The 10881-nt window shown below is 41.4% G+C and overlaps 1 protein-coding gene across 1 annotated transcript; it reads right to left on the bottom strand.

Annotated features, from left to right (window-relative positions):
- Positions 1-2083: 2083 nt before the first annotated feature.
- On the bottom strand, positions 2084-9952 carry serpinf1 (serpin peptidase inhibitor, clade F (alpha-2 antiplasmin, pigment epithelium derived factor), member 1). The gene is made up of 8 exons (XM_034682922.1): positions 9815-9952; positions 5250-5310; positions 4899-5094; positions 4575-4730; positions 4196-4399; positions 3956-4095; positions 3626-3836; positions 2084-3157 (listed from the first exon to the last, which is right to left on the bottom strand). Exons 2-8 carry the CDS (start codon positions 5307-5309, stop codon positions 2907-2909), a joined length of 1218 nt encoding a protein of 405 aa, XP_034538813.1. The 5' UTR covers position 5310; positions 9815-9952; the 3' UTR covers positions 2084-2906.
- Positions 9953-10881: the final 929 nt, after the last annotated feature.

The following is a 10881-nucleotide window of genomic DNA, read 5'->3' as shown; positions in this document are numbered from 1 at the left end:
TAGAATGTTGTCTTTGATCATAAAGGCAGAGTTCTAGAATGTTGTCTTTGATCATAAAGACAGAGTGTTGTCTATGATCTTAAAGGCAGAGTTCTAGAATGTTGTCTTTGATCATAAAGACAGAGTTCTAGAATGTTGTCTTTGATCATAAAGGCAGAGTTCTAGAATGTTGTCTTTGATCATAAAGACAGTGTTGTCTATGATCTTAAAGGCAGAGTTCTAGAATGTTGTCTTTGATCATAAAGACAGAGTTCTAGAATGTTGTCTTTGATCATAAAGACAGAGTTCTAGAATGTTGTCTTTGATCATAAAGACAGAGTGTTGTCTATGATCTTAAAGGCAGAGTTCTAGAATGTTGTCTATGATCTTAAAGGCAGAGTTCTAGAATGTTGTCTTTGATCATAAAGACAGTGTTGTCTATGATCTTAAAGGCAGAGTTCTAGAATGTTGTCTATGATCTTAAAGGCAGAGTTCTAGAATGTTGTCTTTGATCATAAAGACAGAGTTCTAGAATGTTGTCTTTGATCATAAAGACAGAGTGTTGTCTATGATCTTAAAGGCAGAGTTCTAGAATGTTGTCTTTGATCATAAAGACAGAGTGTTGTCTATGATCATAAAGACAGAGTTCTAGAATGTTGTCTTTGATCATAAAGACAGAGTGTTGTCTATGATCTTAAAGGCAGAGTTCTAGAATGTTGTCTTTGATCATAAAGGCAGAGTTCTAGAATGTTGTCTTTGATCATAAAGGCAGAGTTCTAGAATGTTGTCTTTGATCATAAAGACAGAGTTCTAGAATGTTGTCTTTGATCTTAAAGACAGAATTCTAGAATGTTGTCTTTGATCTTATCGGTGTCATGTTTGGTCTGTTTTTTGTTTTCTTAGTGTTTTTTGGTTATTCTAGTTCCTGATCTTTTGAAAACAGCTCCTGTGTTTTAAGTTTTGCTTCCTGTGTTTTTCCTTCCTTTATGATTGTCTTCACCTGTGCCATGTTGGTCTCACCTGTGTCCCCTTACTCGTTACCCAGTGTGTGTATATACGTAGGATTTGTCTCAAAGCTCTTAACTTCCATCCTTGCGTTGTTAACTAACGTCATTCACAAATGCCTCACTATTAAATTATTTTTACTTTAATAAGGGAAAATATAAATCATGCACCTCTTTTCAAACCCCGTGTTCATTTATGATCAGCCTCATGAAACTTTATTAACCTGACAGGAAATATTACAACTGTTTTGTACTAACAGACAAACTTTATCATCAGCCTTCTCTTCATGAAGGAAACGAGACAAACAGGGAAACTAACAGGAGAAATAACTGATCATGAATAATATATATTATGATATTAGACTCTATTACTCTATTTCATTAGACAGTGAATCTGACAAAAACAATCAGATATAACATAATCCATCCTCCGTCATATTGAATTTATGATTTTGCTTTCATGGAAAATATATTATATATATATAAATATAATTATAGGCTCCTGCAGCGCTGTGTACACCAGATTATAGAGTAGAGGAGGAACGATGTGTGGAAACATAACAAACACTAACACAAGAGTCATTGAACTATCTTTTCTACTAAGCAGTCTGCGACAGTTCACTCCACAATTGTTGGCATTTCTATTATTTGAAGTTGGAAAAGATACCAAAATAACTGATCTGTACCGTCCTACTTTTATGCACCCTTATGTTTGGGCATTGATCCAACCCTAAATGGGTAGTTAAACACACTTAATCAGCTGATTGAGAGAGGGCAGAGAAGAGATGGTACTGGATTATATCTCTCTTAACCTGATGTTCTTTGATCCATAAAATCATCTTCCTTTAAGCTACTGAATTGGTTTTATGTATGTTTTTGTTCATATCAGGCTTTCAGGCGTTATAACAGTGTTAGGGTTGGTCTTATTACGAAACGCTCTTGTTTAAAAAAAAACAAAAAGGGGGGGGGGGTTCTTGAAACACACCAGCTGAGCAGAGAGAGGGGTATGGAGATTGGTGTAGAGGGAGATGGCACGAGACAAAATATTTCCTGTAACGTGATGTTATCAACTAATTAACAAAGCTTACCTGCAGCCAACATAATGCATGACAACTTTATTTCAGGACAAAAGTTCAACATAGGCTCGAACAAAGCGCTATGCCAACCAAATAACTGTTCTGGGCATAACTTCAAAATAAAAGCACTGTACAAGGGGAGTACCTCTGCAGAAAAAAAAACAGATCAGACTTTTGCTTTGAAAAGCATACAGGAAGAGCTCTCACGTTATGTTTTTCATGCTTTTAACATAAATCTAACTGATATAAAGCCAGTAAAGATCTTAATGTATCATGTTTCTGTCTTTTTTGTCTTTTTCCACAAATGTTACTATATGTTTGGTATTTAAGGTTCAGGATCACACAACTCCAAGAGGAACAGAGCTGAACTAGAGAAAGATATAAACTTTGTCATGACGATGTGAAGATGGAACGTTTAAGATCCTCATCACCTTTTAGATAAGAAGATACCAAAGCAGATCTTTTTCATTGTCGAGTTTATTTCTAATGAGACAAATGACAATATTTGGTTCCATAAAAAACAACCCCCTGGTGAGCTTTAGTGTGTTCGAGTCAGATTAACACGATCATGTTACATGTTTCAACATGAAAAGTAAAAAGAATCATGTAAAATCAGATCAATAATCAAATATTCTGCCAACTCAAACGCAAAGCAAACACCTGAAACCCCTCCTAGGACCCGCTAAGAGTGTGTGTGTGTCTGTGTGTGTGTGTGTGTGTGTGTGTGTGTGTGTGTGTGTGTGTGTGTGTGTGTGTGTGTGTGTGTGTGTGTGTGTGTGTGTGTGTGTGTGTGTGTGTGTCAATCTGTGTGTTATTCCGTGTGTGTTATTCTGCGTGAGTGTGTGGGTTATATCGACAGGTCTTTGGGGTTGACCACCCTGCCGATGAACAGCAGCGCCCCTGTGGTCTCATCTCGGATCAGGTAAAGGAAGGGTCGGTCCACTCGGTACGACAGGTTGCTCACCGCCTCGGTAGCACTCGGGTACAGGTTTCCCTCAGGTGCTGTCTCCATGACAACCTTGTGATTGACACTGCTGAGCTTTAAGGGCTGAGCAGAGATTAGCTCCAGGTCTATGTCTGCTAGCCACTCTGAGAGACCTGCAAGAGGGAAAATAGAAGAGGGGAGGAGGAGGAGCAGAGAAAAAGAGGAGGCGTGGAAGGAGGAGGGAGAGAAGAAAAAAAGGGAAGGATGAGATTTGAATTCGCATGGTGAAGCACTGCTGGACAGCTCAGGTCTGAAGACCAAGGACTCCCCGTTGTAATTACTGAATCAATGATTATCCAACTGTTTACTGGTTCTCAACCCTTTCCCACAAGGGACCAGTACACCAGACATTAAGAAACTCACTTACAGTAAAGAAAAACTACACGCTTAGATTATCAAGGCTGAAATAGACGGTTTGAAACTAAATAGTTGAAACAGATTTTTCAACACCAGTACCAACCACGCTGTTGCAACAATTCAGCTGCTCAGCTAATGAAAGAACCTTTTATTTGTTAGACTATACAATTTTTCAATATTGGTACTTTTGTTAATGATGATCATCAAAGCTTTTTTTGACTCACCCACATCGCTGAGCAGCGGCAGCAGGTCTGTGGAGTAGCTGAGCCTCAGGGTGGGCAGAGTGAGCGACACCTTGGCAGGGAGGAGTGTCATAGAGAGATCCTGCACAAATTCAGCGGTCAGACTCTCCTCCAGCAGGGTCATGTTGGCGGTGACCTCATCAGGGAGGAAGATGAACATGCTGAGGTCGTTCTGCATCTGGATCTGAGCGATCTGGAGACGGATTCAGGGAGAGGTCAGAAAGAGGGCTGAAGCACTCAAGTAGCATAGAGCTGGTCAGGGAAGTAATGATTTTAGTACACTGTTGTAGTTTTGAAGAAGAGGGCGCTCACCGTGCAGCTCAGGTCAGAGTCGGCACCCATCTTAATTGGGTAGTTATCCTGCTGCATTGTGGGGACGCGAACAGGTGGCCCGTTGTCCACTTGGAAGTTCTCCAACACTCCAGTCTGACTGAATCGGGTCACCCACTTTCCTGGTACCAGACAGTAACTGAGACGTTAAGGGGAATAACTACAAACAAAGGCAGCTGCTCATTCACCAACTTCTGGAAAATCAACAGGAAGTTTACTTACCTTTGAAGTAGGCAGCACTCACAAGGTTCACACCGAGGGTCCTGAGGAGAGCCTTGGCCAGGAGGCGCTGCACCTTCCCGCCAGTCTGCTGACTCACCCAGTCGTTGACTTCTTTCAGATCTCTTGGTCCTCCCTGCAGCGCATTTGGACGAACTCCATACTGCTGCTCCACGAGTGTGAAGAATTCTGGCTTCGTACGAATGCCTGAGAAGCAAACAACAACAACCTTAACACAAGAAGAAAAGCTTCAAGTGTTTTTAAGACATTTTTACACAATCCAGTGCATCCAATCCAGAGTATACAATCTGAACCCTCTATGAAGCAAGACTTCCTCAGTATGAAGGCTGAACTCTCCAAACGCCCCCCAGATTGAACTCACGTCGTGCCAGGTAGATCCGTGCCGCGGTGCTCAGGCCTTTCCCAGGGTACCTGACTGAGGCCAGGAGGTCTTTCAGGGTATTGTGGAGCTGAGGGTCCTGCAGGGTGTGGTATCTCAGGGCTCTGTGCAGCATCCTTTGAGCACGCTCAGACCCCCCTAGAGGACAGGAGGAGTCATGGTAAGTTAGTCTGAGTATGTGCAACTTTTTAAAACAAAATGTAAACTAAAAACCTCTCAGTTGATGGGTTTTTAGTTTAACGTATGCTCTTTGTTATTCAAACCAAAGCTTAAATTTGGATTTAGTTTGTGTGTTTGTGCTTTCACCCATGGAAAGCTGTGTCAGCACTGCAGAGACACTGATGGGAGCCAGAAAGATGTTGGATGTTGCTTCACGGCTTGCCAGGGCGCGGAACAAGTTGTAGCCAAAATCTGAGGTGGCGGCGCCCATCTTAGTTGTCGGGGTGGTGAAGAGCTCCACATGTTCCTCCTCCCCACCAGCATCCTCAGCACCTGTGTCTGACTGCAACAGGTGATAAAGTCAGATGCACAGCAACAGAAATCTCTTTGATGTATGTCTTTGAATATACTGTAGGTGTGAGACAGACAGAAATATAAGATAACACCAGAGTTGTTCAGATTAGCTAGTAATTTTAGCATGTGACAGGTGACACATACCTGAGCCTGACACAAGCTCAGGACAACCCCAAAGACCAGCAGAAAAGTTGCTTGCTTCATCCTGAAAGATAAACACATGAACATACAGACATGTTAATGAAGAAGCACTAACACTGAACCACGACTGTGTGCCTGTAGAACATAGAGTTTTCAAAAGTAATATGAAAGGCAAGATCTTCCATTAAAGGATTGTCATGGAGGTGCACAAGGTTTAGGGCTCAGACTGTATCACTTCACCTTTTTCGCCTGGGTACAATCATGAGAAAATGCACCAAAAATGTTACTTGTCACACAGATGAAACCAACTGGCTCACTTAAGTCAAAGACCAGGATGAACAGATATTTTCTACTGCTCTACTCAGAAAAGACTGAAGTTATTGAGCTTGGCTCCAAACTCATCAGAGATACTTTTTCTGAAGACAAAGTTGCAAAAGACAGATAGTGTTTTTGAGCTTTGAAATATCTGAAAAGTAAAACACATCCTGCCCAAAATGATGCAGAAAGATTAACCCATGCACATCCAGAGTGAATTATTATTATTCCTTATTATCAGCCTGTTCAGAGAAGTCTTAAAACACTTGAAAAAATGAATAGTCCAAAACGCTGCAGCTCATATCTTTAAGAGCACATGGTGCCCTATTACCCCTCTAGAACACTACGCCCCCCAACACCGGCTCATCATACCTAAAGTCTCTAAAAGTAGTAGGGGAGGTAGAAACTTCAGCTATCAGGTCCCTCTCCTTTGAAATCATCTACCAGTCAGTGTCACCCTCTCTACTCCTTTTTGATGGAGCATAGTTAGAGCTGGCCCAGGCTATGATCAGCTCTTAGTCATGCTGCTATAGGCTTAGACTGCCGAGTGACTTGACACACCTTGTTTGCAAGTTCCTGTGGATTGTTGTGGTGGATCACCTGCTGCTATAGACCTGCTTGATCCCAACTTCTACATTCATTATCAGACATATCTCATAATTTTGTCCACCACTGACTCCGACCTCCAGGTTTAGGAATCTGCCTCTCACTTTAGCTGCAAGTCTTTCTAAGTCAACAGAGCTCCATAGAGCCAAGAGGACCAGCAGATACAGCTTACAATTCTGCACCTGAGACACAATACAGGCTGTTATTATATAAATACCCATTATTAAAGCTACAGTGAGGAGTTGTAGCTGATTACGTTGATATTGATGCCTCTATAAGACAGAGAAGCAAACCAGACCATCAGAGACAAGATTTGTTTGTTTCTATATAGTTATTCATGATGTTTAAAACTGTGGGCGGGGGGTAGGTGTCAGACGAGCTGCATATTACAGAAGCATTTTTTTTTTTTTTTTTACATCTTTCATGACAAAGAGGTCCAAAAAGTTTTCTATGTTTGAAAACTCAATTTACACATGTACAGGCAAAACCAGCAAAGAAAGACGGAAGAGGTCCACAGGGGGCGCTAAACTCAACACAAACCAAAAGTTTCTCACAGGAACTTTAAATATCCGTTCAGAGGCAAATAATGATGATGGCTTCCTATGCTTGCCTGTATTTCTTTAGTACTGAGGTGCATTAAGACAGCAAAGAGAAATGTATTTTGACACTGTGCTGAATTATCTCTTTATCCAAAGATAAACTGAAACAGATCTAATGCAGAGACATTACAAAAACAGACGGATCAGGAGGCAACAAAGACGGCTACGTCTGTCTGAAACAGTGTTTTGTATAATTGCAGGTGGACGCCACAAAATTACACAAGCAGCTGAAACTTCCAAACAAACAGAGGAGACCTCGAGAAGGACCAGATCACAAACACTCAGAACTTTATGAAGAAAGTTACCTCGCTTAGAAATCATCAGAAAATATAATCTGAGTTGCAGCTCCACGTCACTACCCATGACGGGAAAAAGCTCTGCAGCTCCGCGCCAGCCAGGAAAAGTTTAGATCTATGTTTTCATCATGCTCCAAACTCAGTCAGCTTCACACACAATGACTCTTTTGTTCTTTTGCACACATCTGGACCTGGTTGTCGTGGTTTCGCCAAAACAAAAGTCTATCATCTGAACCTCAGACCACACACACACACACACGTACTCGCACACACACACACACACACACACACACACGCACGCACGCACGCACACACACACACACACACACACACACACACACACACACACACACACACACACGCACACACATAAAAACACTATGCTTGATGGGAAACCCAGATGGTGTCTTCCAAAAAGCTGAGCTGCAGATGCTCCTCCAGATTTTTTCCTTCCATCTGTTGAAGTAAGACTCTCTGTGAGGTATGAGGACAGGCAGGTGTGAGACAAGAACCAAACACTCTAAGAAAACACCCTTTACAACCTCTAATCTCAGGTTTCAGCTGTCTCTCTGCATGATTATTTTCTCTGCATTGCATTGACCACAATATTCAGCTCCTGTGCAGCTCTTTCTGATACCATCTGTTTTCCCCATTCTGCTCTCTAGCTGCACGCTAGTTGAGCTAATCCCCTTTAATCGAGGAGTTTTCGATCAAACCGGTTGCACCAACTCTGCATAAGTTGTGTCTTAAGTTAGGGTGTCAGGTTCACACAAAACCATACAATGAAACTTTAACTGTGTTGTTATTTGGCGTTAGGTTCATCTTCATTTGCAGAGCGTAATGTCCAAACCAACCAAAATCAGTTCTCAGAAATGACATTTTCACTCCATTCCGCCAATCAGTGAAAAGCTCTGTTCTTTGTGCGGTGTGTAAGTATTTATTTTTTATTTTTACAGTACTCTCTTTCATGCCTGAATGCCTCAAAACAGGCGATCTCCTGAATTCCACCAGACCCGTGTTCGGTCCATCTCCGCTCAGCTGCGGTTTGACTTCTGGACAGATGGAGTCAGAAAACCGCGGATTTTCCAACGGTAAACACAGAATCAACGGTTATCCGACTCCTCTCCTGTTGTCTTTATTGTCCTCTGAAAACCTCTGACCGGTCAACTTCAGGCCTGGCTCCACTCATCATGACAGTTTGTTGTTGTGATTCAGAGAAATCCTATCTGGTGGTAACACAGAACGTTTTATTCTGAGAATTAACCAGATGTTTTAATTTTGTTTCAGGGCCTGACTTCCTGTCCTGCTGGATATGCTCTTCTCCAGCATCCGGCAAAAGCAGTCTTGCGTATCTGCTGTGAAGGGTCCCGGATTGTCAGAGCTGAGATAGAGCGGGAACACACTAAAGCATAGCCAGAAGAAGTAAACACATTGACTAGAATTGAAACCTTTTAGCTCCGGTGCTATAACGGAATGGAGATGAGATGAACACGGATCTGGTGGAATTTAGCCATAACAACTGACAATAACTGACATTAACGTTTGCTAATCGGCTAACAGCGAAGTAATGGTAAATTATGATACGGTGATTATCAATCTATAGTGTTAAATAACAACAGTGACATCGTGTGGTGACATCATAAACTACAACATACATTAATATAATATGATGGGACTCTATAATTGTGCACACGTAAGGTAATTATCTACACTCATGTGAAGTAATAAGAATATAATCCAATGCAGAAAACATGATTCCAATGTAAAACAGCCAGTAAACTTCTCTCATCCTCCATGATCCCATCTTTCAAAAGGATGCACCATGATAACCAGTGTTTTACAGAGGACTTACACCTCCTCCTCAGACCTCGCCCTTCTCTCTGTAACAGACAGAAAACTCCTCCCTTGTTTTAGAGGCTGATTAAAGATCCACCTGAAACCATTAAAAGTAATAACTGTTCGATCTGTGAGGTGATTAGAGTCTGTGATGGAGCCCTGCAGAATCCTGCAGCAGATGCAGAATAAAGTGCAGACAGTTTCCTGCAGCAACCTGTCTTTGATAATCACAGGAATGTTTTCCCATTGGCTGCTCGACAGCTCTCTGATATCATATCTGCAGGTCAGGACCTCTAAATTATTCAAACAAGTGGAGAAATGTTCTTGGCACCAGAGTCTTTACAACCCTAAATAACCTCAGAAACAACATAGCAACCATAAAACAACAAAACGGAAGGATCTCATCGTTTCTTCAAACAAATAACACTCATGAATTTGTGTTAAACTCGGGAGGATTTGGATGGTTAAAGGTTGAGGATTTACCCTGCTGCTGCGGCTGCTCCACTGACATGCTGTGAAATCAGAACTATTATATAAACCTTTGGATGGAAAACATGCAGCTGGTTTTTGTTGGCACAGAGGGGAGCTTGTTTTTGAGTTTCCAGACTGTGAGGAACTTTTTCTGCACCATTAATGCACCAGAGATTATGAGTCTTTGAGTAAAACAAACCAATAATTATGTCTTCTTATCAGTCAGTGCTGGAGATGCGTTTTCCCAAAATTCCAAAACATTGACATGTGAATGCTCTGCAGGTTAATTGCTATATTTTTCTAAATTAATCATATTTAGGTCGGGGCTGCAGCAGCATCGTTCAGACATATTAAATAACGGAACACAAGCTTTGAAACAACATTTAATATTTGTGCGTAAAAGCGCAAAATAACTAAGAAAAAAAGCGCACAGGAGCGCACTCACCTCTGCTCCTCAACCGGACGGTCCACGTCGCTCAGACTCTCTCACTGCAGATGATACAAGTCCTCGCCCCGCTGACGCCTCCTGGATCTTCGCCCTCACCCGCGCGCGTCACCGCTGCTGCCAACAGAGCACCGGCGGCGCGCGAGACAGACAGACAGACAGACGCTGCAGCTGGATTAAGATAAAACAATGTACACACAGCCAAATACAGAGGGCCAAGTGGTAACAGGCTGGGGAATTTGAAATACCAGAACATTAAGGTGTAACTGCACCACTGCGTGTCCTGAGCTGATCTCAGAGACCATCAGGTGGATCCATTCTCCTTTTTTGATCTCTGGAATCTCTTGAATTAACACAACTATTGTCCTCTTGTTTTAAATAGTAATAAACGTTTCCTGATGGAGGCTTTTCCTGACGTCATATAAAACATAACTCCTCTTGTTGATATGTGTTGATATCTTGTTGTATTTTGAGGCTATAGAGAGGAGCTTTAGTTGTGAAAAAAAGGTCATACGAATAACATGTCTGAGTCAACTTTTCACTTTATTCAACAGTTTTTCTCATTTTAATCAACACTTTATTGAAAATACAAAAAAGAAAAGAGAAGAGAAAATATTTCACATCAAAGTGGGCAGTTTGTTTAATCAATCAAATAGGTTAATCTGTGATTGGTCCCAACAGGATCAATCACAGATGAAGATCAGCTGAAGACTTGACTGTAAAAAATTGTTGTAAGAGATTATGAAAATATGAATCATGTGTATTCAAAGTGTTGCCTAAAATTCAGTGATGATCACTACGACTGTTTTGTGTTTGTGTTTCTTTGTTTTTAGTAACACATTTGAACACAAACTCAAGTGTTTGTGCTTTGCTAAACACCCAAATTGTATTTAAAGGAAGAACTGTTCAGGAAATATTTTAGTTTTTAGAGTTACACAAAAAGATTGATACCACTCTCATGTTTGCTGGTTGCCTGGCAATCTTGCACCCACAACAAGACTCCAAAGTCACTCTGCCAAACTAGAACTGTAGCCTCCAGGTCCGAGAGGTGAGTCGTAAAAGATCTG

This window comes from Notolabrus celidotus, chromosome 5 (assembly GCF_009762535.1).
Source record: "Notolabrus celidotus isolate fNotCel1 chromosome 5, fNotCel1.pri, whole genome shotgun sequence".
In the NCBI taxonomy this organism is placed as follows: Eukaryota; Metazoa; Chordata; class Actinopteri; order Labriformes; family Labridae; genus Notolabrus; species Notolabrus celidotus.
The sequence above is the reverse complement of the archived record's forward strand: the minus strand, read 5'-3'. Positions and strand labels throughout refer to the sequence as shown.